The 27345-nt window shown below is 40.7% G+C and overlaps 1 protein-coding gene across 2 annotated transcripts in view; it reads left to right on the top strand.

The window, feature by feature from the left end:
• Positions 1-695: 695 nt before the first annotated feature.
• Positions 696-27345, top strand: part of SCAMP1 (secretory carrier membrane protein 1) — a 41599-nt gene continuing 14949 nt past the window's right edge. Inside the window, exons 1-4 of one of the 2 annotated variants that reach the window (XM_084304782.1) lie at positions 696-848; positions 16785-16862; positions 25569-25667; positions 25942-26053. In XM_084304782.1, the coding sequence (XP_084160908.1) occupies positions 792-848; positions 16785-16862; positions 25569-25667; positions 25942-26053 (346 nt within the window). In that variant the 5' untranslated portion in view covers positions 696-791. Of the gene's footprint in view, positions 849-16784; positions 16863-22738; positions 22994-25568; positions 25668-25941; positions 26054-27345 lie in introns of those variants that run through there. The other variant, XM_084304783.1, reaches the window with a different exon arrangement.

Below are 27345 nucleotides of genomic sequence, written 5' to 3'. Positions count from 1 at the left end.
AAATTACAGCAAACCTTGCAGCAATTATTGTTTTTTTCACTGATCCATACAAAATTAATTCTCTTGTATATGCAGGACTTTTCCTGATTTGCTGATGGAACACCGCCATAACAACGACTCTCAGTGTTGGGTTGGGATTAGCGATATATGATAGTAATGAATGCAGAGCCATTAAAGTACAAAAAGGTGTTAACATCCTGAGCCAGTCTTCATTAAACCTAAACAGTGTACCCCACGCTCGGCTTGTGGTTATGTGAGGGGGGGAGGGAGGGAATCACATTTGAATACCAAAATGGTCGATTTTACTCTCATAGCAATTTATTTTAGGTAGATTGAAGGCTAACCTGTCTCAAAACTCCCTTTGTATTTTAATAAAGGTTTAGGTAAGTTATTTAGAAAGCGTGTGAAGGGATTCATGTGAAAGAAATCGGGATTCAGTGTTTGTTTTTTTTTGAAGCGCTGCCTCGACTTAGACTGCTATTGCTCGATGCCCAGAATGGAGCATTTCATATTTTGACAGGATCTGTGAACCAAATCGCGCCCGGTGCCCCCAGCAGCTGCCTCCTCCCAGCTTTTCTCCTCAGCAGGGCCCCGACCCCCCCATTCCCATTCCCCTCTCCCTCCTCCGCGCCCCGCCCCGCCCCGCGACATCACCTCCGGGGCGGCCATTTTGGAGGCCGGCGCTGGGAGCCGGAGGGGGCGGGCTGGGGCCCGGGCCGCAGCGGCTGCTGACAGCGCCGGGGGGGGCGCCGCAGGGCCAGGGCCGCCAGCCGCGGATCGCAGCCCTCGCCATGTCGGACTTCGACAGCAACCCCTTCGCCGACCCGGACCTCAACAACCCCTTCAAGGTGAGGCACGGCCCGGGGGGGGGGGGTCCTCTGGCGGTGCTGCGCGGCTCCGGGGGGGGCAGGGGCAGCGCTGGTGGGGGACGGGGGGAGCCGCCTGGCGAGCTGGGGCCGCCCTGTTTCACCCTCAGTGCTTCAGCTGCGAGCGTATAAATCGCGCTTCAAGCACTTTATAATTTCTATTTTTGTTTTTTTTTTTTTTAAACCCGGCGTGGTGTCTGCAGGTGCGCGTGGGTGACGCCTCAGGGTCTCCCCGCCTGCCGGGGCGCCCCACACAGCGCAGCCCTTCGCCCTCAGCCGGCCTCCTCCCAGCCCCGCAGCCCACCTGCCGCCCTGCCCGGCTCCCCAGCTGCTTCCCAGGAGGCTCGGCATGGCCGCCCCGCGTCTGGCGAGGCTGCTGTGCTGCGAGGCACGGCTGGAGCAGGCGGTCCCTGGCTGGCAGCTGAGGACCGTGCCCTTACTCCCGCAGCTGTCAGGATGAGCTGACCTCCTTTGCGTGCCTCCGCTGCTTACCTGCCCTTTACCATTTTGAATCCAGTTCGTCTTAATTCCTTCAGCTCCTTCGGTAATCGTACTTCTTTCGTACTTCGTTTTTATATCACGCCGAGACTTAAGGCACGCCAGTGTGTGTAGGCTGCCAGCAGGAATAATTAAGCCGTGTAGAAATTGAGCTGTCACATTTCAGCGGTACTTCTGTACAAGCAGCGGCTGGAGGCACGGGGTGTTATTGTGGACTAATTTATTTGTTGTAGTCTGTCTGCCAGTTCAGTTTTTATGGATGTAGAATTTAGTGAAGTGTATTCGTCAGGCCAGTCGCCGTGTTTTCACTTCGTGTTTCACGGAGTGCACTGGCGTTCAGGAGGAGCAGCAGCCCAGGCACTCAGATTGCCACCAACGGTAGCTTGGACAGGCACCAACAGCTCTGAGCACTGTTCTTTAAGTACCTCCTGGCAGCAAGCACCAAAAGGTGTCATTGTTCTAGAATATGTCTTCAGCAACAAAAGCATGTGATGCTTTTCCTCCCTTTTTTTTTTTTTTTGTGGAAGTGATGAAAATAATACATAGCAAATTTATTATGTACAGATACCCAAAGTGGAAACAGGGATGGAAACAGTATAGTTGCCCTTGCATGGCTCATTGGCCCAGGTAACTTGATCTGTGTAGTGTTTTTGAGACATAAGCTAGGGACCTGCTTCAACCATACATACATACAGTTTAAGGACATTGCTTAAAGTGCCACAGCTTATTCCCACTTCTCTTCAGGGAGAGATTTCTGTTGTTAGGCAAAATCCACACTCTTGTTTCTCATCTGCAATGCATCGTGATAGAAGTACTCTAAAACAACTGCTCTGTACCTTGAAGCTCCCTGTTAAACATAGTTCTGGATTTCTTACTTGCAGGAGTAGTTTTAGGAAAGCTGTATGCTTTTTCTTTCTTGGAAGGTTCTTTTCTTTTCACTTCTTTCAGTCTCTGCTACCTTCTGTCTCATTCCTCTGCCCGCAAAAGGTAACGCTGCATACCTTTACTCATCCACTTATTTACTTCAAGGGGCAGAAGGCCTTGTGTGTAAGACAAGCCTTGATTGTCATCTTGTTGGCATGACAACATTGAAATTAATGTGCATCTGGATTTCAGTTTAGCCTGACTGTGTTTTAAGGTGCTTTACACATAGAACCAGTATTTCCAGATGGACCCTGACAAACCCAAGTCATGTTGTCTGAACACTTTATTCAAATTTATTCATATTATTTGTCTGTGCTTGATAATTTTATGGATGAAGAGATTAGTTTTTTTCCTTACATTTGCAGCCACTTCCTGTGCCTGTGTAAAATAACAAACCAGTATGGCAGAGAAAGGAGGGAGGGGCATCACATGGAAGAGTTGTCGCCAAGGTTGAAGACAGATACTGCTTTCTTTTAAGTATTTTATTTTTACTAGTTGTCTGTGATCTACTTGTGAGGTTTCCTATTACTTTTCACATGCCTTTTGGTAAAAATTTCAGCAGTTTCTTTTTTGATGTTGAGTGGAGAAAAAAGTGTTCCGGGGGAGGAGGGATGGAGCACGTACAAACATATAGTTTGCTGTTGTTTTGGGTAATTAATCCTTTTGGAAACATAAAAATAAATTATATTTCTGGTTTCATATCTCCTGGGAGGAAATGAATTTGGTTTGTAAAACAGAAATTCTTGCTTCAAGTGTTTGCTTGCTTAGATTGATCAGGAAATACCATTGATTTTGAGATGACAGCTATTTAACCTCTCGTTTTAAAACAGTACCACGTTAAAAAACAAAAAACCTCAAGATGAACCCAAAGGCTGTTATGCCTTTGGTATTGCGGTATTCCTCTATAAATAGCTGTTCTCCGGATGGTGTACCAACCAAACCAAGAGATGTTACAATTTGAAAGACAAAGGGTAAGGAAACACACAGATGCGTAGCATTCTAATATTAAAAAGATCACGTTACAGTTGTGCTGAAAAAAGTGCACTCATGTTCCATACAGGTGAAAATGTGGTAATCCTGCTGTAATTTGATGCACCAGCATTATATAGAAATATACATTTGGTGTAACCTGAAGTATTGTAAATGAAAATGGTCTAATAATGAAAGCTATTTTGTTTCCTTCAATGAGAAGCACTTGTCATATATTGTGAGCACGAATTCTCACCCGTACCATTCTCACTGGCAAATGGTGGAGCCCCGGCGCACCCAGACAAGGCGAGCAAAGCCGGTCCGGTGATGGCAGCAGCGTTCAGCCAGGAGTCAAGAGTGCCAGGCAAGTCCACGGCGAGGGGGCAGGCCAAGCTAGGAAGTCAGTTTTGCATCAAGATCAGGTCCAGCAAAAGTAACTAGAGTCATCCAGCAGTCCCATGATGACCAGACAAGTCCTCAGTGATGACACAGTTTTGACCACGTAGGAGGAGCTTGAGTGTCCTTGATGTTCTGGCAGTTTATTCTTGGAGAGATGAAAATGGTATGAAATAAATTTTGTTTGACAAACCGTAGGTAGATTTCTGAAATCAGCTTAAACCTCTTCCAGTGTGGTTGTCTCCTTGGTATGCCTTTTTTTTTTTTTTTTTTTTAATGTTGTAGGATAGAGTATGGTTGTAGTCTTATCTTGGGAGATGCTACAGGTGCAAAGGTTCTGAACCTGCATTCTTGAAATCCAGTGTAGGTTTTTATCTACTCTGAAACCACTGCACAACTCAATTACCACAAAACATGTTGTGTTTTTTTTTTTTTTAATGTGAATGATACTACAACTAAGAGAATATTTTATTTATTTATTTTTGTTTAATTAAAGAGATGAATTCGACAGACCTTTATGGCCTGGCTGACAGACTGCAAAAGGTTTGTGCAATTGTCCAGACGTGGTTACTTCCGAGTGACTGTGGAGTTCAAAACTCAATTCTGTGATGAATTCTATCACTTCATCTGGTATGATCAGAGCTCTGAGCAGGTTTTTGATACAATAGGAATTGTGTTAGAACTGAAAAGTAAGATACATTTGTGTTTAAATGCGAGTGGTGACCTTCAAGTAAAAACTACTAAGTAATGTGGATGAGGAATCCTCTGTCTTGTTCAGTTACAGTGTGGAAGCACATGATCATGAAAACACTTGAAAGTATATAATGTTAATTATGGAAGTAGTTACTTTGGGTGGGATTGGGTATCCAAACAGTGGCTAACCTCCAGCTGTTGTTCCAAAAAGAGTGGGTCTTTCATTGCTCTGTCATGACTGCCCTTCTTTTGTGGATGTCTGAAACGCTCTGATATCTAAAAATGGCATGAGACGCCTGAGTTGCCACCACTGAGGTCACAGGATTACTTGAGTCACTGCAGCTAAGTATATGTTAGAGCTTAACTTTACTACAGAGCTGGTTCCAGTGATTATTTGGATATTGCACTTAATCTGACTCACATGAACACAAGTGAATCTTCTATCTGGTTCAGCAGGATGTACAAGCTGAAGGTCTGATGCTGAAGGTAGCAGTGAATTGACAAATGCCACCTTTTATAGCAGCAGAATCTATATAGTTAGCACCTTGCTGCTGTTTTTCAAGTGAAGCTGAAATGACAGACACTTGCAGCAAGGTAGGGAAGGCCTAATCATTTTTGAAGGATCAGAACTTTAATTATTTGGAGAGTTGTGTGCCTACGTGCATAACTTTGTTTTCATTCTTGTAGATGATTATGAAATGTACCCAATTAATTTGTCTGATTTTATTGTCTGGTTTCCCTTCACGATTTCAAATTTTATAAATTCCTCAAAATCCTGCATAATTTAGTGCTGAAAATAATGATGTTGAAAGTGTCCTTTAGCTGCCCTATGTGATAGATAGATTTCAGGAGGGTACTTCAATGCTTTTATTGCACCATAATCTATTAAAACTGGAACATTTTTTAATAGTTATTAAATGTCACTTCTAGCTGCATACTTTTCAAATTTTCAGTGAAGTGTTAGAAAGCATTGCATTAGTATCAGTTTTGCATTATATGGAAAGGCTTCAGCATTACAAAGAAAAACATCCTTCCAGAGCTGAGGATGGGGGGGGTGTTGAGAATAGCTGAGACATGATGCTTGTGTTGTGTTCATGTGGCAAGCTTTTGGTAGGAGGGTGCTGCAGGGGTGGCCTCTGTGAGCAGTGCCCGGCAGCTGCCCCATGTTAGATAAGGGCCAGTTTCAGCTGGCTCCAAAGGGACCCACTGCTGGCTTGAGCCCAGCCAAGAAGTGATATTGTTTGTGTCACTGTGAGAGCAGATTGAAGAAAGGGGGCAGGGGGGAAATATACTGTGCTGCAGCAGCAGGGAGAGAGGAGTGAGCAGCAGCCCTGCAGCCCCCAGGTGAGTGCAGCAGGAGGGCAGGAGGTGCTACAGGCAGGCAGCAGCAGTTCCCCTGTGGCCTGTGGAGGGGCCCCTGGTGGAGCAGGCTGTCCCCCTGCAGCCCATGGGTCCCACATGGAGCAGATCTCCACGCTGCAGCCCCCCCATGGGTGGAGGAGCCCCCGGTGGAGCAGGTGGATGTGGCCTGGAGGAGGCTGCGGCCCATGGAGAGCCCCCGCAGGAGCAGGCCCCGGGCCGGAGCTGCAGCCCGTGGAGAGGAGCCCACGCAGGAGCAGGGGGTCTGGGGGGAGCTGCCCCCACCCGTGGGGGACCCGTGCTGGAGCAGTTTGCTCCTGGGGAATGGATGGGCCCTGTGGTATGGAGCCGTGTGGGAGCAGTGCTTGAAGAGCTGCTGCCTGTGGGCAGCCCCCGCAGGATCAGTTTGGGAAGGACAGCATCCTGTGGGAGGGACCCACGGGGAGCAGGGGCATGGAGTGACCAAGAAGGAGCGGTGGAGATGAAGCGTCAGGGCCTGACCACAAACACTGTTCCCCAGTGCCACTTGGGGGAGAAGGCAGAAGGTGGATGGATGTCTAGAAAGGTGTCAAGTTTACTTTTAGTTTCTCTCTGCTTTAGTCTCTTAGTAATAGGCAACACGTTCCATTCATCTCCGTATGCTGAGTCTGTTTTGCCTGTGACAGTAATCGGTCAGTAATCTCCCTACCTGTATCTCAACCCTTGAGCTCTTTTTTATTGTAACTTCTCTGTTGTTTAGCTAGCCCTCAGTGTGAAACCACCACAGTGCTCTGTTAGGCATCCTGTACTTCATTGCAAGATGGGACTGCTGTGGCCTTCTTGGTTTCAGAGGTCAGGAATTTGGCTTGCTCAGTAGCTCAGAACCATTCAGAGCTCTGCTTCTATCAGCTGTTGTGGCCTACAATGAGCACTGCTTGAGAGCCAAGTGTAAGAAACCCCAGCTGGCTACTTTTGCAGTATCCTATTTAATATTTGTGTTCTGGCGGTCCTATAGTGGAAACCTCTTAATGCCATTTGTGGGGGGAGGGAGGGTGGAGGTAAGGGCGCAGTGGCTGATCAGTGATTGAGATGTTAAACTTGAAATAGTGAAAGAACTGTTCTGGTAGTTACTCAGCTTTATTAGAGGCAAAATAAAGACCATATCTGTACTTGCCATTAATTCCTCCAAGCATTACCTTCTAGGCAGTTCTTTCTCATAGTAAGTGGTTTTTAATCATAGATTAAAATATATATTGTTGCTGCAATGCATTAAGGCTTCCTTTATACATGTATTGTTAAATATAAACTGTTCGTACTATTAATGTAAAACTAGGATAGAAAAGTATGCAAATCACAATTAAATTGCTGTTTGTGAAATTCATGTCACTTTTTAATCTTCCTGGAGTTGACAATGATGAAGGGAGAAATAAAGCATGAATAACCAACAATGTTTGATACTGCATCAAAACACGAATATCTTCTCAAAGCTTGTCTGTGTGCAGCTTGTTGTGGCATGAGCAGGAAGGAAGTCTTCGGGGAGTTTTTGTTTGATTTATACTGAATCTTTACTGAACATGTGCAGACTGCAATTTTAGAGGTTTAATCTGGTTGAATGTAGATGCTGTTACGGGTCTGAAAGACACTCTTTTCATGTGCAGGCTATATTGTTTTCCAAGTCTCAGTTCTTAATTTAAAAGCTGGGAACCAACAGTTAACACAGGAGGAAAAAAAGCTTTGATACCCATTGCTGGCCAATTATAGTTATCTTCCTATTTTATTGTCAGAAGGTAAACTTTGTTGGAAATCTCCCCAAGAATGCTCAGGAGGACACATTGAAAGTGAAGTATATCATAGAGAGTTTTAACTGAAACAGCAGCAGCTTTGATTGCTCTCAGGAGCTCATTCCTTTATGAGGAGTGGTGTGGTTTGTGTTCTGTTTGATCAAGGTGTCAGGAAAACCTCAGGCCAATGAACGTAAGTTCCAGTCATTTTTTGTTGCTTTGTTGTTTAACTTTCTGGTGTCATCTAAGGAAGGACTCCACAGAGAGCAAGCAGGAAGTGCAACTGTTGCTGTCAAATAAAACTAGACAAATTCTTAGCAGAATGTGTATAATTAGTTATTATTCACATTTAGAAAAGGCTAATATGCAGTATAGGAAATAATTTGTGATAATAAACAGAGAGCCTATCTTGAAATTAAAAGAGTTTATCCTTTTCATGCAGCAAAACACAAGCTATAAGGTTATTTCATTGGGGACACAGTGATGAGAGATGGAACTAAACTGTTGTGGAAGTTTATATCATACTTAAAGATAGGTGTAAATCATCAGTTGTAAATTTAGACCAAGGCTTGGAGAAGAGGGGTTCTTATCTTTGGGACTGAAATACTGGAGCAGCCTTTTAGTAGGAGAATTACAGGTAAGAAATCCTAGCTGGTAAAGATTGACTTTGCTAGATTTATGGATCTAATCTCATGACTTCCTTAGCATGCATTTACCAGTTTGGATTCAGTCCTGCTACACTTGTTTCTTGCTTCTAGTCTGCATGCAGTCCATTTTTTGAAGATACCTTTGCTAAGCATGTTGAATAGTTAGGAGGATAAAACTGTGGCTCTGCCTCTTTTGCTCTCTGGGAACCTCCCTCCAGGCATAAAAAGCAAATGGGAAAATGCATAGCTAGGTGAATGTGATTATGGGATGGTAAAAGTTGGCACAGTAAAAGCCAGATAGAGTCAGTGACTGTTAAGGCGGGTAGGATGAAGTTATTTGTGAGAATCTTGAAGCAAGGGACAAAAACTATATATGGTGGTAGAGCTGAAGGTAGCCAGTGACTGATGTCTTCAAGGAAGATGATAGGATTGGTATAATCAGGCTTCATCTTGTAAGTGTTTTTGTGATGAGGGGAGCTGTTTTCTCAACGTGGATTGAAACCACTCTTGTCATTGAGAGATCATTCTTCCTTGGACTTAAGCTGAGCAAAGGCCAAAAATGAAGACTTGTAGAATTGCCTGCAACAGCTTATTCCTCCCTCATATTCTTCCCTCAGCTGTACTTAAGAAGCTATTTTTCCAATTAATTGCTTTCTATATTTTCTTGTTCTGACTTCATTCACCAAAAATAATTAATCCTCTTTGAAAATCCACTTGTATGTTCATAGTGGATTGTTTCTCCTTAATCTTTTTTTTTTTTTTTTTTTTTTACCAAGTCTAACCAGGCATACTTCTGTCAGTCTACACAGGTATTTTTTTCATGCTGCCCCATGATTCCTATGTAAATTGAAAAGCTGATAAAAACCTGTCACGTGCAAATCCAGTGTTATCTGTTCCCAAACAACATAATTAGTATATTCTTTTGATGTAGGACACTCCTGGTAACGTGATCTGAGTCTTGAAAGATATTTAGTTGTCTTGTTTACTTGTCCTTGTCAACTGGTGTTAAGAATTACCTTGCTATCCTGTTTTTGAAGTAGTTGCCTTTCCTGCCCCTGTTCTTTTCATAATACAAGTATTTTATGCATTTATCCCTGTTGTTTCCTGCAGTTTTTTCTCTATTTTCCTCTTTTTCTCTATTTTTTCTCTATTTAGGCTATGCAATTTTAATTTGGAATTCTTATTTTCAGTTGCTGATGTGCTGTAAAACCATTAGAATCCCTATCCAAATCGGTGTTTTGAGTGAGTGTTTATTAACTGTGTTTCTTGACCTCTGTTTCTACTTCCTTGGAAGCAAACCATACTGAACTAAATTAAACATTACGTGTACATTTGCTTAACATCAATGATGTCACTCATTTAGTTCCATTAAGGGGGGGAAAAGGAAGCTGAAGAACACTTCCTCAAATTTATTACATTGTAGTTCAGCCTGTTTTTTAACAAATTAAAGGACACCTTAAAGGGTAGAGGATTCCTAGTTCTCAGCTGACCAGCTTGAAAGAAATGCAAGTCACAGGTAACAATGTAAACTTTGCTGGTGGCATTGTTCAGAACATTTTCGTGCCATGTGTGCTATAAACCATCTTAGTCGTGGTGGAACAATGCTGGAGCGATTCCCAGTGAACAGTAATACAAAGAGTCATTACAGATTTATCTAGTTCTTTAGTCTTTAATTTGTTAATCTGTTCTGTATTAATGAAAACTGTTAGCTGATGACTAGTTTTGGTCTCCTAGACAACAGAGGTCTCTGTTCCCTTTAATTTGATTTTTTTTAAAGCAATAAAAACTTGCATGGAATGGATTGTTCTGCACCATTTCAGCCACATGCTCCCTGGCTAAGGGTGGGGGGTGGCTCAGGCTACATTCCTTACTTTTTTTTTTTTCCCCTTAACTTACCATTAGTTGGCTTTATATACCCTCTGTGTTAACTGGATATCAGTTAATTTTATCTGTGCCTGAATGATATGAGAGTAATTTGTTAACCTAGAACAGTGCACATTCTTAACAGTTCTATAAGTGCTCTTGCCATTGCCAATGTGAGATGTGTTGTGGGTTTATTTGCTTTTACTTTTTTTTCTGATTTCCCCATTCTTGATGTAAATACTGGGGTGCTTCTTGACTTTCAAGTAAAGTGATTCTAATCTTTGCTTTTGAGGTGGATGTTGCGGGATAGAGACTAGAAGAATGAGGTACAGTGAAAGTTAAGATGGAAAACAGTCAATTAGGTTGTGCTGATTTCTTAAAACTCCAGTCTTGTCAAATAATTCAGATCTTGAATATGTCATCTGAAATGTGTGACTGAGATGTCATCTGTGTGACTGCAATGCACCACCAATGGCTGTGGTATCTGGGTATGAACAGTGCACTGTTCTTAAATTCTGCTCCCTGATCGCTATGAGTAACAGTTAAACAAAAGGTCAGAAGCTCAAGGTGCTGGACCGGCAGGAGCTTCAGTGAGGTAAGACTGGAGAAAGAGGTATGAAGCGAAAAGAAGAAACAAGAATCTGAGTAAGCAAGATGAATTGCAGGGTTCTATACTGTAAGGGGCAGGCGCTGGCTGGGTGGCTGAGGAAAACTGGGTTGTGGCAAGGAGTTAGTGGAAGGGCAGGTCTGTTTTGGGGCAGAAATACTAGTCCACCAGGACATGGTCTTCTCAGTCTGGGGTTGGACCAGGCATTCTGTAGTTGCCCAGTTTAGTGGCTGACATCAGGTATTTAAAGTTGGTCCCAGAAACTCCAAATCTTACGCATTTTCTGGGAGTAACCCAATTTTTTATCACTGAAATCATGCAGGATAAGTGATTAAGGTCTCTGGATGCTTTGTGGTTCCAGTCATACTGCTGGTTTGTATATTATCTATTCCCTATCAGAACCTATCTTTAGGGATTTTTTTTCCTGTTTCTTAGTATTAATGAACACAAATAGCTTAAAAAATAGCGCATTTTAATAGTTTATCCAGGTGGAATATTGATTATAGAAAAATAAGTTATGCCAGCTTAGATTTAGTTATTCATGTAGAATATTCTGGTTCTATGTACTTTCTCGTTAACCACAAGGATATGTGTGTCACGGAATGTACAAATTTGATAGCACTCATTTAAATGTCACTCTGTGAGTATGTCATTCTGCAGATGTTTATTGTTCATTGTTCATTATTCAAACCTTGATAAACTGCTAAGTTAAATGTTTTATTACTCTGCAGCAATGAGTCCGGGTGTCTCACAGTTTTCTCACTGCATCTAGATGAGTTGGCATTTGCTGTGTTTTTGAAGTGAGATGCAGTGAGTGAAAGGTAAAAGGTGCACAGTAAATGTGCATGTTCTTTGGAATGTCAGGTCTAATCTTTTCAGAAAATTCTAGGAAGTGTTTTGAAATATGAAGTGTAGCTCCTGTTGGCATCACTTCTTCACTGCATTGTAAATGTTCAGAACAATAAGAGTCTAGCAGCTTAAATTTGAGTGTCCAGATTATGAAGAGTTTGTTTCTTTCCACAGAGGTATGTTTTCCTAGCATTGCAGAAGATCTCAGTGAGTAAGTATAGGAGAGAGGCAGTTCTCCATGCTAGTACTTGCCTCTCTCAGCTGTGAGATTACTTTTTCACTGTAAGCTCTGTTTTACTTCTACTTGTGTCTTCCAACTTGTGGAAGACACCAGCCCATGAACTTCTTCTGAAAGTCCAGACTGAGGTTTTATGAGAGCACAATTTGATCACTTCTGGCATGACGGTGTTCATTTTGTGTATTTCAATAGAACTATAATAGTTTTTGCAGATTTTTTACAACGTAGTGAAACTTTTTTTTTTATATGGAGCTGCTGTCCTTGAGGTCATTAAGTTTTTCTTTTTCAGAGCTACTGCTAACTTTGCAAACAATGGCAGTATTTGGCAGAAGTACGGCAATTGTTAATTCAAAAGGAGAATGGACTTCTGATAGAGGGCTTTTTGTAACTTACAATGTGTATTTAATTCTACGACTTACTTCTAAAACTAAAACTTTTGATGTAGTAAGCTTGTTTAGCTCAGCACAAATTTCCTGTCATTCTTTTGAGTCAATGTAGAATGTCATAAGTAGTATGTGAAGAGATTTAAGGAGCTTTTTTCCCAACTCTTCCCTGAAACACTTGGAGAAGAAAGTCTTTCTTTTATCAGATATTTATTATTGTTTGCATATCCTATTTGCAAAGGTAGACTGCTTTTCTGAATTTGACTTGACCACTCTTTCCTGCTTTTTGGAAATTTGCTGCTGTTGAGTGGTTATCTCTTGAGTCTGTGACATTCTAGTTATTTAAATAATTGCATTTATTGTTCTTCAAGGGCACAATCGGGTTGAGTTACTTGATTAGTACTGCATCAACGAAGCACAGGAGTGCTGAAATTTGCTTTTTAAGCAACCAAGTTCTAACTGCTATTTGAGTTTTAATAATTTTTGACCCTTTATGGCCGGTGGTTAGCTATCAATAGTTTCATATGTGTCTACAGTAGAACATTTTTAAGTATGTAAGAGGCAATTATTTGAGAGAATGTGTGGAAGAAAATTCAGAAAGCATGAATAAACATTAGAGCATTTTATTCTATCCTAATTCACGCTGTAGTTTAGAGGCTAGAAAAAGTGTACTAGGTCTGGCTAAGATGGAGTTACTTTTCATAGTTACTTCCATGGTGCTATTTTGTTTTTTTGACCAGAACACTGTTGATAGTGTGCCAGTGTTTCAGCTATTGCTGAACAGTGCTTGCACACCATGATGGCCTGCTCTGTTTCTCACTCTGCTTTTGCCCCTGAGAGTAGCCTGGGTGAGCAAGAGTCTGGGAGGAGACACAGCTGGGACATATGACCTTTCTTTACCAAATTGGTATTCTTTGCATGTTATGCTCAGTAATAATATGGGGAGAGGAATCCAAAATAACTGGCTGGGCATCAGTCTGCTGGTGGAAGATGGTGAGTAATTGCCCTGGTATCACTTGTGTGTTTTGTTATTCCTCCCGCTTATGCCCACCCTGTCCTGTCCTCCACTTAAACTGTCTTTTTCTCAACACCCACGCATTAATTGTTCTACTTGTTTTTGCCCATCTGGTTCTCTTCCCCATCCCACTGGAGAGGGGGTGAGCAACTGGGAAGGGGCTCAGTTGCTTGCTTGGGAAAGATACACCACCACAGTAAGGTAAAAGTTTTCAGATGTATAAGACTTCTTACAGTCCTGTGTTTTGAATTATGCAACTGTCTTATTTGTATTAACTTTGTTATAAGAGATTCATCTTTACTGATCTTATATGAGCAACTCTAGTAATTAGTGCCCGATTCAAGTGTCAGATTTCGTTTTTTCTCTTATTTATTATGATTTTTCAATTGAATGTTTCAAATGATTTGTAGTCAAATTTAGAGAGCAAATATTACCCTCCCCCCCTGAGCTTTCTCTTATTTTTATTGTTCATCTGCACAGTATTTTATGCCAGTCCTTCAATAAAGGATATGTTAGAAGAAGATACTCTGTCAGTCTATGTAAAACCTAATGAGGTTTTAGTTTAACCAGTGCATTCAAGTCTAGGATGGAAATGGAAAATATGGCTAACTTATTGGAGAGACTGTCACCAAGGTTGCTTTGTTGAAATCACATATTATTGTGTAAGTCAAATGCAGGAAAGCTGATTTTTAAATGCATTTAACTTTGCTTTGTATCCATTTAAAGAGAGGTTGATTTGCGTTCAGTCACTTTTAAAATACTGCTTGCCAGCTAAATGTGTGCTTTAGCCAAGAGTGGTAGCATTTTATATAAGCAGAAAGGCTAGTTTTCATGTGTGCATATGCACGTGAATGCAATTGAAATGTGCAACAAAGTTTTTAGATTTTTGAAGCAATGTTCTCCTTGCCTCGAGCATTTTAATAGCCGAAGTTTTTAAATTGCCTTACATTTTAATAAATTTGTGGCTACAGCTTGTGAAATATTTGCTCTCATTTGCTGGATTTGGTGTCATGGCAGTCCAGAGATGTGGTAGGAATGCCCCTGTGACTGGAGTGTTGTAAGAGAAGGATGCAGGCTCTTCAGGAAGGACAGGCAGGGGAGAGGAGGAAGGGGACTGTGTCAGTGAGAAGCTGGAGTGCTGGGGATGGGTGAGGAGCTGACAGCTTGTGGGTCAGCATTACAGGGAGGGCTGGGACAGGGGACATTGTAGTGGGGGTCTGCGGCAGGCCACCTGACCAGGAAGACCAAGCTGATGAGGCCCTCTATACATGTAGACAGACAGCAGCAGCCTCACGTTCAGAAGCCCTGGTTTTTATGGAGGACATCAGCCACCCTGGTAACTCTTGGAGGGACAGCACAGCAGGGCACGGGCAGTCCAGGAGATTCCTGTTGCAGTGTCACCAGTGCAATTCCAGGAGCTCCTGCATTGCACTGATGACACCTTCTAGTGATAGAGGAGCTAACAAGGAGAGGTGCTGTGCTGGACCTCCTTTTCACCAACAAGGAGGGGCTGGTGGGGAATGTGAAGCTCAAGGGCAGCGTTGGCTGCAGTGACCATAACACGGTGCATTTCAGGATCCTGAGGGCAGCAAGCAGGGAGCACAGTCAGCTCGCTACCCTGGACTTCTGAAGAGGCCAAAATCAGCTCTCCTGGCATCTTCTTGGTAGAGTACGATGGGACAAAGCCCTGGAGACAAGAGGGGCCTAAGAAAGCTGGCTAATATTCAAGGATTCCCACCTGCAAACTTAGGAGCGATGCATATCAACAAAGAGGAAGTTGGACAAAAATACTAGGAGGCCTGCATGGGTGAAAAAGGAGCTCCTAGCCAAACTCAAAAAGAACAAGGAGGCCTAAAGAGGGTGGAAGTGAGGACAGATAGCCTGGGAGGAGTACAGAGAAATTGTTCAGGCAGCCAGGGATCAGATTAGGAAAGCCAAAGCCCTTTTAAAATTAAATTTGGCCAGGGAATACAAAGGGCAACAACAAAGGCTTCTGTATGTATATCAGTGGTAAAAGGAAGACTAGGGAAGTTGTGGGCCCTCTCTGGAAGCAAAAGGGAGACCTGGCTATCCAGGATGTGGAGAAGGCTGAGGTACTCAGTGACTCTCTTTGCCTCAGTCTTCACCAGCAAGAGCACCAGCCACACGGGACTGGGAGAATGAAGAACTGTCCAGTGTAGGAGAAAATCAGGTTCGAGACCACCTCAGGAACCTGAAGGTGCACAAGTCCATGCGACCTGATCAGATGTATCTCTAGGTCCTGGATGAGTGAGTGGATGTAGCTGCTAAGTCACTGGCCATCATGTTGGAGAAGTTGTGGCAATCTGGTGAAGTTCCTGGCCTTCACATAAGAAAACTATGGAAATCATGAAAATATTGTATCTGTGCATGTTACAAATAAGCAAATACTGTATCTAAAGATCACAGAATCACAGAATTTCTAGGTTGGAAGAGACCTCAAGATCATCGAGTCCAACCTCTGACCTAACGCTAGCAGTCCCCACTAAACCATTTCCCTAAGCTCTACATCTAAACGTCTTTTGAAGACTTCCAGGGATGGTGACTCCACCACTTCCCTGGGCAGCCTGTTCCAATGCCTCACAACCCGTTCAGTAAAGAAGTTCATCCTAACATCTAACCTAAAACTCCCCTGGCTCAACTTAAGCCCATTCCCCCTCGTCCTGTCACCAGGCACATGGGAGAACAGACCAACCATCACCTCGCTACAGCCTCCCTTGAGGTACCTATAGAGAGCGATAAGGTAGCCCCTGAGCCTCCTCTTCTCCAGGCTGAACAAGCCCAGCTCCCTCAGCCGCTCCTCGTAGGACTTGTTCTCCAGAAAGATACTCTGTATATTTTCTATACATATGAAATATTACCCACTTTTCTATATTTCTATAAACATAATTTAACTAACCCTTACAGACTAAGTGGATTTCATAATTAAAAAGAAATAAATCTCTCTGCTCATTCATTCTTCTGTTCTGAAGATACAGAGAATCTTAACCCGAACTACAGAAATTACATATGTGGAACCAGGCACCACATGGAATAAGTACAATTTTTGTTTGTATAAAGTTAGTCTGTTCTATGACTGCAGGTACTTCTACAGAACCAAGCCTACCTACCCCTACCGCAGAAATATTTAACTTCTGAAGTTGCTTTTTCAAGCTAAACCTTAAAGAGCGTTCCTTCTTGTATAGTTCATTGGAGGGAAAAATTGTACGTTCTTCTTTATCTTACCAGTTTAGGCAGAAGCTCAAGCAGAGTACTTTTTAGCATTGTGGGGCATTGTTTCCTTGGCTTCTCTTTTTGAAATGCTTTCCCTGTTCCCAAAGGACTTCTGGATAGGGAATACTAAAAGTTAAAGCAAGTTTGCTCTTCTGTAGTGGTGTTTGTTGGGTGTATAGTTGTGAAGACCAGTGGTCAAAATAACAGTGTACAGTTTTTTTCCCTTCTCTGTTGAGAACTTTCTTCCTTATAAATGTATAGTGGATGAAGTTTGTGTATTAATCCAGACTTTTAAGAAGCTTGGAGTGGAATGATGCCACTTCAGGCACAGAGGAAGAGGTGGATACTTACAGACTTTCTTGATGAAACAAACTTATTTTTTTTAGATTAAAACAAAAGCTGAGTTTTCTATGATATAATGATTTCAGTGTTGGCTGGTTGCTTATATACATGTCCATACATTTACAGAACTGTTTTCTCTTCTAGGATCCTTCTGTTACACAAGTCACAAGAAATGTTCCCCCAGGCCTAGATGAGTACAATCCTTTCTCTGATTCAAGAACAGTAAGCATATTTATTTCTTAAGTATGCTGTTAAACTTTTTAGGTAAGACTTGTTGGGTATCATTTTTGGAGTTTGGAACTGACTTTGTAAAATATGTGAAGGGTTACCTAGAGATAATGGAAAATCTGTAAGGATGGGTATTCCCCCAGTCTTCGAAGGATTCTGTGGACTTGTTAAGTGAAATTTGATCTCTTACAGAATATCCTTCTTCCTGGAAGGGGGCTAAAACAAAACTGCATTTTTTCCCCTATTCAGTAAAACTTCTGGTAGTCTGTGCTTTGTGCTTTTCTGAGTTTTATAGCATATGGATGTGGCACACCAAGGAAGTATCTTGGTTTTGATTTCCATTTGACTAAAAGTTCTGTTCAGAGTGAGAAAAACATTACTTTAAGTAACAGTTCAGAGACTATGAATAGTCGTATTGTACTTAAAGGAGTAATTTATGTCATAGAAGCACAGTTGGCTTTTGCTTCTGATTTGTGTATTTTTTATTTACTTTGTGTTCATTTTTGCTTTTGGGAGAAAAATACAAAGAATGGAATGGAAAATTTGTGCTGTAACACTTCTCAGTGGTTACTTCTGATAGTGAAGATCTTGTGCAAGATCTGCAAACTCTATGGATGAGTAGTGTCTGCCAATATAACTTCCAGCAATCAAATACTGTGTTTTTCAAACATATGCTTATACTTCCTGTGGAAGATATTGGATGTGCTGATAGTGAATGTTTCTATTAAAATCTTTGTAGTGCTGTGCTATGGCTTCATATACCGTTATAGTTCTGTGTTGGAAGCACCCTTTTTTCAAGCATGTCTTGGATCAGCTCTTAAAGGCAGCATATTTACAACAAGCAGCAATATCAAATAAGTCCAGATTTTTTTCCTAACTCACAATATCACAAATTGTATTTTTTTTTTAGCCTGAAAATTTTCAAAATTGCTTTGAACATACCATAGGTCATAAAGACAGTACATTTTGTTTAAAAAAAATTACAGAGATGCTTGGACTTGTTTTATTGTTCATGTTTTTCAACATGTGGCTGTGTGGGAAAAGGAAAACTGAAGTATATGGTTGAGGTCATCTGCCTTCAGACAGTCAGCAGTACATGTAAAAGAAATTCTAATGGCTCATTACAGATGTTCACTCAAATTAAAAAAATTGAAGTATGGGAGGGAAATCTTGGACTCAGTGTTCAGATACAGTAAATAGGTGCTACGTTCATGTGAATAACCTGAAATGTTACCAAACTCATTAAAACTGTCTGTTGAATGAGCAACTTGCTTTCTGCAGAGAAAGAAGAGTTTTTGACAGATTTTTTTGTGCAAGGCTTTTCAGTGAAGTGTGTAGTCAACTACGAGTGCAATAGTAATCATGCCTTTAGACAATACTTCCCTTACCTTCCTTTCTGTTTCTTGTAATTATTTATTCCAAAGTGATAAGCATTTACGTGAATGATTTTTGATACCTGATGATGCACTTATAACACTGTGGTGGTCACCTGTCTTCTCTTACCACCTCTGTGTACAAGAGAAGGGTATATTGTGCATGTATAAATGCATGGAATTGGAATAGGAGAAGAGACAGTGGAAGTGGTTGCCTCTAATGAACAGAAGTAGGAAAGCAGTGTCCGTGAATGTTAGGCTTGTAGGATTATCATGTCTATTAGAGTAAGGTTAGAAACTGCTCTAAGCAGCACTCAAAACACACAGCAAAAACATCCAGATGGTTTCTGGAGGCTTTGAGTTGCTGCTGTGCCATGTTCTATCTTTGCTGCAAAGATTATCCATCTTGAGCAGTTTTACGAGGGTAATCCCAATTCTAATATTTGAAAATCATAGTGGCACTTGTGAGAAGTGCCTAAGAAAGGACTTAGGTTGGTGGTAGCAAAATATGCCCTGTAGATTTCTGTGCTCTTTAGGTTGAGAATCACTGTCTTGTGTGAGTTGAAATGATATTTATGTTTCAGTGTAAGTAACAATGCTAAAACAGTAACAAAGCTCAGGCTTTTAGGGAAGCTGAGAATGGTATGCTGCAGCTATAAATCCAAATTTTTCTATATATCTTAGCTAGTGGTAAGATGGCATCTTAGTGTATAGCACTAACACAGTATTTATTACTCTTAGTCTCCCTTCCCTCCAGGTTAATAAAACGTGCTGGACGGTACACATTTCTCTATTGCAAATGCAAACATAAATATGGATTTTTTTGTTGTTATTGGTGTTTTACCTGTGAGAAAGTGACTCAAAATTCTGAATACTGACACTGGCAATATTAGCTCAGTTGTGTTCTCCCTTTGCCAAGGGAGGTGCTTGCTATCGATTCTTTCTTGGTTATCAGGATAGGACAGGAAAAAAACACTTTTTTTTTTTTTTTTTTCCAGCTTGTCAGTGTTTTTCCCTTTTCTCTGTCAACTTACATCCTTTAAACCTGAAGGGGGAAACTTAGAAGGAAAATAATACTTTAGAGATAATGAGGAAAGAGAATTGGCATAGATTTTAAGTCTCAAGTGTCACCTACTTGATATCTGACATGAGAAATCTGGAGTCTTTTTTTCTTTTCTTACCAAATTTCAAATCCCATCTTATTTCTGATTGTTAAATCAAACAATTTTAAATGAATAATGTAAATGTCAGATGAAATAGCTTGTATCTTCAGTCTTTAGCAGTCACCATGGAGAGGACTTCTTGTCTTTTGTTATGTTTCTGAAAACAAGGAACAGAGGAAATTTGGCAATTATTATTTCTGCTTCATCATTTAATGAAATTACGGTTAAAGAGAAGCTCTTTTTTACTGTTAAAAGAGGCTTTTAATCTTTTCTTGCTTCTTAAAGTTTTGCTGGTGCATGTTGAACTTGTACTTTGAGCACTGTGCATAAAACATGCATGGACACATTAATGCATGTAACATGCACTTTCAAATTGAAGTATTAAAAAATTGACAAAAAATCATTAGACATGTTTTTCATAGAATCATAGAATCATAGAATATCCTGAGTTGGAAGGGACCCTTAAGGATCATCAAGTCCAACTCTTGACACCGCACAGGTCTACCCAAAAGTTCAGACCATGTGCCTAAGTGCACAGTCCAATCTCTTCTTAAATTCAGACAGGTTTCTATTTATTATTATTATTATTATTATTATTATTATTATTATTATTATTATTATTATTATTATTATTATTATTATTATTATTATTATTATTATTATTATTATTTAGAGGCATATTTTTCAGTAAGCTCCAGTATAGCTCCCCTTCTTCTGTCTTGCATCTGGACAGTGAATTTGTATGTAGTGTTTGTATGAAGTTTGAACATAAAACCAGATTGATCGTTTATACAGTTACACCTGATTTCTTTTCAAAACCTCCTCCCTCCCCTTCCCTCCCCTCCCCTCCCCTCTAACTCTTCCCTACTGGTAAGTACCCTACTTCGTGCTTATGGGGAGATCTGTTCAAGAGAACGTCTTTAGCAATTGTCTCTGGCCAGCATCTTCCCTTCAGAAAAGGTTTTATTGATTTCCTTCTTCATCCATTACAGCTGTGACAGCAAAGCAGTGAAATAAAAAGATCTGTCCAAGAAGCCCAGTTTGGGAAAGAGGTGCAGTACAGTGGGGCTGGTTGAATTTCAGGGTCTAAGTACCTTGTAGCCTCTGGCTGTGAGGGTCAAAGACCGTGGATCTGTGAAGTAGGATCTCTAAAAATGGTTGACTCAGTTCCCCTGGACAGTTGTCTGTGATGTTAAGATGTGATGGTATCCAGAAATGTCCAGAGGTCACAGAGTCATTAAGGTTGGAAAAGACCTCTGAGATCATACAGTCTATCCTTTAATCTAGTTCTGACAAGTCCCTCACTAAACCAAGTTTCACATCTACACATTTCTTGAAGATCTCCATGGACAGCCTGTTCCAAAGCCTCACAAACCTTTTAGTAAAGAAATGTCTCCTAATATCCAACCTAAATCTTCCTTCGTACAACTTGAGGCCATTTACCTTTGTCTTATTACTTGGTGCATGGGAGAAGAGCCTGATCCCCCACCTCACTACACCTTCCCCTAAGGTTTTAAATTACAATAAGGTCTCCCCAGAGCCGCCTTTTATCCAAGCTAAACAACACCAGCTTCCTCAGCTGCTCCTCATAAGACTTGTTTTCTAGACCCTTCACCAGCTTGCTTGCCCTAAGTCATTGCAGTCCCTGCAATACAGGTCTGAGTAATTAGTATTACACACTTAGAAAAGGTAATTGCTGATCATGTGTCTTTCTGCTAATGTCTCCTCAATCTTACCCATGTTTTAAGTCAGTCAGGTATCTCTCTCCTCTGCCCAAGTCCCCAGTAACACTTGGATGAATAATCAATAGCATTTGGACAAGCGTGACAAAATAAGTGCCGAGTTGTAGGCTGCAAGAAACCTCTGGAGGTCATTTTCTTCACCCCCCTGTTCAAAGCAAGCCACTATATCACGTTGTGTGGCATCTTCCCCTGCTGAGTTTTGAATGAATCCAGGGGTCAGTGGCCTAACTTGGCAGCGTGTTCCAGTGTTTGACAGTCCTTACAGTGATTTTTATCTCTAGTATCTAATCTGTTTGCTTAGTTCTAACAAGTAACAGCTCGTGTAACAAAAGTAACAACAATCCCAACAAGGCCCTGTGTATGCAGATCAGTAAGTGCATCTGTTTTCATTTCTTAAGCGTAGTAAATTATACCTTAATTAGGGCAGAATTCTATGGCATGAGCTTGATACGCCAGTAAGCCAGACTTTGCTCCTTTAAGTACAACATTACTTAGCATGTGCCAAGTTTTGTTTTCTAATTTTTGTTATACTTGATGTAGGATGAAGTCTTCCAGGCTCCAGATGGATGGATTGCACTGTTAGGTTTGAGGGGGAAGGAAGAGACGTAGAATCATCACAGAAACGTTTGGGTTGGAAGGGAGCTTAAAACCCACCCAGTCCCACCCCCCTGCCATAGGCAGGGACACTTCCCACCAGAACAGGTTGCCTTGAGCACTTCCACAGATGGAGCATCCAACACCTCTCTGGGCAGCCTGTTCCAGTGCCCCACCACCCTCTGAGTGAAGAATTTCCTCCTAACATCTAATCTAAAGCTAACCTTTTTCACTTTAAAGCCATTTCCCCTTGTCCTATCCTCACCCTTCCTGACAAAGAGTCCCTCCACAGCTTTCCAGCAGGTCCTCCCTGAAAGGCTGCAATGAGGTCTCCCCAGAGCCTTCTCCTCTCCAGGCTGAACAGCCCCAACTCCCTCAGCCTGTCCTCACAGGAGAGGTGCTCCAGCCCCTTGATCATCCTCATGGCCCTGCTCCGGACCTGTTCTAACAGGTCCTTGTTCTTGTGCTGGGAGCCCCAACAGCTGAATGCAGTGCTCCAGGTGGCGTCTTGTGAATCTTTTACAGCTGTGCTTTGCTATTTTAGACAATTTTTCAAGGCAACAACTTGTAAATACTTCACCACATGAGACTGTAAAGAACCTACTGTAAGCTAGCTAATACTCCAATAAGGACTTTTATTGGAATTGGTTTTGGACCTTTTTTTTTTTTATATAAGTTAGCTTAATTCTTAATCGAGCTCACTTCAGAGATAGTAATTAGTGCATGCCTATACTTATTCTCTATTGTAAATTAATGTAAAATGAATTTGTGGAATTTTATAGTGCCTTTTTAATAACTGTATAAAGAACTTTCTAGTTTGCTGCTTTAAACAAAACAGTAATTCACTAATAAGTGATTGTTTCTCTGACTTTATGTTTTAATTGAATTTATGAAACGACACTCTTTTGAGGACCCTGTTTGTATTAAGGCTTACTGTGCCTATTCTCTATTCTCTCTGCTTCTTGCTTGTTTGTCCTGCAAGAAATAAAGTCGTGTTTTTGTAATAGAAGGTGCTTTGCAGTGGAAAAGTCCGCTAACCTTGCATATTCAAAAGTGATTGTGCAGGCTTGATGGTAGCATACCATTTGGGAGTATATTAAGCAGGCAAAAGGAAGGTCCCACTGTCCCAAAATGAGGAGGACAGCTAAGAAAAACAGGACAAGCAGCGCGAAATCAGTAAAAACAAAAATCACAGGCCCTCTAGCCACGAGAGAAGAAGAAGAAGAAGAAAAAAGGAAAAGGATAAATTAAAGGTTGGTCAAATAAAATAGTACATACATGGTATAGCAATAAGCATCGGGTAGTTTGTGAACCTGTAGTACTCAGCCAGTGAGGCAACAGGAAGAATCAAACGTTGGGTAATAGGGAATATAAGGTTATGATGTACTTCTGTGGGGTGCTCCTGCTTGCAGGACTCCTGCCTTTGTAATCATGAATAAAATAGCTTCACAGAAGACCCTGTCTGAAAAAAAATATTGAGATTTTTTCTCACAGTCATGTATGCATTTTACTAATCTGCTCTTTTACTAGTGATTGTTGAACATTAGGAAATATATTTGGAAGATGAAATAAATTAATAAATTATTTGTGGATTAATGAAGAAGTTAACTGTTTTCTGGAAAAATTTTATGATAAACAACGTTTTTCCTTTTTTGCTTTCCTGTACCCTTTAATTACTATGTATGTCAGTGTAATAATAAATTTGTTTGCTAGTGGGACTTTTACTTAAGTCCGTGCAGTTCTCCAGATACGCAGTACCGTGCTAGAGCTTGAAGATATACCTTCTTTACTTTAAGGACTTCTTGCTTCTAGGAAAGTCTGGAACTGCACAACCATGTTTCCTTTTCTACAGCTGAATGATGATTTTCCAGGGCAAACTTCTGTTTGTTTCATCTTAAGCAGCTGTGGGGCTTTTTTCACTGCTTTTTAGCTTTGATTGGAGGTATAAAAATGGGTTCTTCAGTTTGGTAGGAAGACTTAGGGAAAGATGAGTTTAAAATGCTGTGAATGAAGTGGTTGGATGGTGTAGTTGTACTTTCTGTGGCTCAAAAATAACTACCTAGGAGAGTGTGTAGCCATTTCGATTCCACATGAGAAGAGAATTTGTGCTTTTTTTTTCCCTCTTGAATTCTTAGCAGATGGGGGCAGTCTGTCAATACACTTGTCTGACAGAGCCATGCATCTCATCACTACAGCTTCTGTTAAATCCTTTCTTAACTATTTTTCTGTGTAATTTCACTCTACCCCATCTGTGCATGCTGCATACCAGCAGCTGGAGAGTCTAGAGTGGGTTAGGTGCCAGTATCTGTCTGTGGTCATACTGTAAGTAGTAGTGGTCTGCCTGAGAGAGGAGGGATGGCACGCAACTGCATGTACCAGTGTTTCATGTGAGTTCTGGCAGTGCCCTGCCTGTGGCAGCTCGTGTAGCTGGCAGTGTTAGCATCCTTCTGTGGACACAAGGATATGTGTTTAACCTAGCTATGATCCAGACATGGAAACAGAAAAGCAGTAGCTGCATTTATCAGCCTGGGACGGAGAGCCTTCAGGGTGTCAAGGTGCACAGGGCTGGGCTCCAGCAGTAGGAAACGTCCCCAGGAGGAGGGAGAGTCCCAGAGGAGTCCCTACTCTCCATCCCCAGTCTCAAGAGTCTGCTGAGGTGGTAGCTTTTATAACATCCCCAAACAACTGTTGTCCCACAGCCTCTCTTGACTTTCTTAGAATTCCAGAATTCACAGCCCCAGCTCCAAGCTACTGTTTCAGTCTCATTTCCTCCATGAAGCACATGCTCTTACATAGGGATGGGAGGTTGTTTTTTTTCACAGTCATTACTATGTGCAGTCAAGCGCCTGCATGCATGGTCATGACTGCAGCAAGTCAAGCACTGTATAGATGATGGCATATAGTGAAGCCTAGCAAATGCAGAAATCTGAATCTGAAGAATATTCAATGTAATAGGTTCCTCATATTAATGTGGTATGTATGTTGTTGACTGGTGTCTTTAATTATGTATCTTTAATGAGTGTTACAATTGGTTCCTCTATTTATAAGCATATATACATGTTCCGGTCATTAGCAGCATTTCAGGCTGTTTTGACAAAGTCTCGTTAAAGGGTAAATATCTTTGAATAAATATCTTTGAATATTCAAATATTTTCTGGTCTGCCCGTTCACTTTTAAACATTATTACATGTATCTGTGAAAGGTTGATGGGCTCCTTACTGGAGACTGTAGGCAGTCATGCTTCTTAGTCTAGCAAGCATCTGCTTGTTGGTTAAATAATGCTTTTCTGGAGCAGGGTTTGTAAGTACCTTATGTTTGAAGATGATGACACTTGATCTACCTGATGTAGAGAAAATTGGAGGAGACGACAAACAGGATTAAGCAGGACAAGAAACAAACAAAAAAGACCCTCAAAAACTTTATTGTAAGCTGTTTTTTTTTTAATTATTTTTAATTTTTTTTATTGTAAGCTGCTCTGGTAATGACCAGAGACCAAATTGGCACAGGTACTTGAAACTAGATACTACTGTAACTACTGGTGGAATAGTTAAGCAATAGATTACGAGTTCCGAATTTGAAAACTGAATATGGTATTCAATGTGTGTTTATGGCAAGCAGTGCCATGCAAAAAACAGCTAAGCAGAATTCTGCACCATGGAATATTACCTTCTTTTACCTAAAGTTATAAATATCACAGGTAGCACATCAGATTACAGTTTATCAGTAACACGTCCTTTAAAACAACTAGATCAGTTCTTACAGACTTAATGAAAACATGTTTATTATAATAGGAGACTGTTTCCCTATAATTATCTCTTGTTTTCTTAGGCTCCTCCAGGAAATGTGAAAATGCCTAATGTACCCAGTACTCAGCCAGCAATAATGAAACCAACAGAAGAGCCACCTGCTTACACGCAAATTGCAAAGGTTTGTCTATAACTTCCAGGTACTGGATTCCATTTAATTATAGTTATATAAATGTCCTTCTGGAAGAACGTCTTTTATAAATAAGCCTTGCTTCCTACTGATTTATAGAAATTAATACTGCTTTTAAGTTATTTAATGTTTTCATGCAGTACCAAGTTGGTCTTCATCTAGAAATGGAAATTCTTAATTATATGAGATAGATGTGGAATATTTAGAGTTGTTGTTTGTGTTTTTTTTTTTTTAATCAATACCTAACAATGCCTGTTTTATTCAGGAGCATGCCTTGGCCCAGGCAGAACTGCTAAAGCGTCAAGAAGAACTGGAAAGAAAAGCGGCTGAACTGGATCGGAGGGAAAGGGAAATGCAGAGTCTCAACCAGCAGGGGGGTATGCATGAAAAAAATACTTTTTTAACTTGCAGAATTTAAGTTCTTAGAAACTGTTTTTGTTTTACAGTTACTTTTTGTTCTGTTTAACAATGCTTTTTTATAATCTCTTAAGGAAGAGAAAATTTATCTCATTTGGAACATTGCATGTAGTCAATAAAAAGCAGTGCATGCAGTCTGGCTTGTCCTGTGCAGATTTTTACAGCAACAGTTTTAAGTGTGGCCTTTGTTACATGTTACTCTCTCCTACCAGTTATTTTTATTTTAAGGTAATATCTAGGTAACTCTGACTAGAAGTGGAGCATTTTGAGGAAAAAGTAAAATAATTTCTTAAGTAGCATGTCTCCAGTTTGTCTTCTGTCATTACGTATAGCTGTTGAAGAACTTTGATTTTTTTGTAATGTTTACTTAACTTTTGCTATGTTACAGACATAATATTCCATGCAAATAGCAAAAAGAGTGTTATTAATTTCTGGTATGACACTTAGAACCCATAATCAAGATCATCATCTCATTCTACTACAAATTGTAACTGTGCTGTTTAGTACAAACAGTTTTTATACTGCACTTTCACAAATGAGAAGATATACTTACTCTTAGCTGAAGATACTATTCTGGAAAAGCATATTATGTGAATATTCCCTTTGAAAAGGAAGAACTTCAGAATGAAAGTAGAAAAAGACTTAAAAATACTGTGTGCAAGGTTGACTTTGTGTGGTCTTTTCAGTTGTATCTAGAATTCTGACCATTGTATTTCAACATCATTTCCTGGTGTTTTTTTTCTTTTCTCCTTTTGAAATTGAACATACAGTGGTAGAATTTCCAATTGTTTAGAAAATTCCCTGAGAATTTGAATTACTGCCATGTCACATGCTAGGGTCTGGGAATGGGGAACTGCTGTTCTTAGGAGCAGAATTACAGTCCCTTTATTAAACCATTTTTAATTTTCTCAGTATTTATGCTTTTCAATATTTTCATTAAATCTCTGCACCTTTCCTCCAACATAATGATTTCTTGGCAATTTTTTTCATTTCCTTCTTCGTATATTGCCCTTCACCTTATATCAGTAACTTGCACTGATGGTCTGGATTGATTACTTATCTGTTCCAGGCTTTAGTAACAGTTTTGTTCCTTTCATCTGTATCTTAGGCAATATAATACCCTGTCCATGTTTCAGAATGGTATTTTTACTTTAAATGGTATTTACTATGTTACTAGGTTCCAGTTGTTAACATCAAAGTTCTTGAAGAACGTGTGAAGAATCTAAAGGATTCTTTAGTAAGGCTGAACAGA

Source organism: Netta rufina (assembly GCF_964035555.1).
Source record: "Netta rufina genome assembly, chromosome: Z".
In the NCBI taxonomy this organism is placed as follows: Eukaryota; Metazoa; Chordata; class Aves; order Anseriformes; family Anatidae; genus Netta; species Netta rufina.
This window is presented reverse-complemented; position numbering and strand designations above follow the sequence as displayed.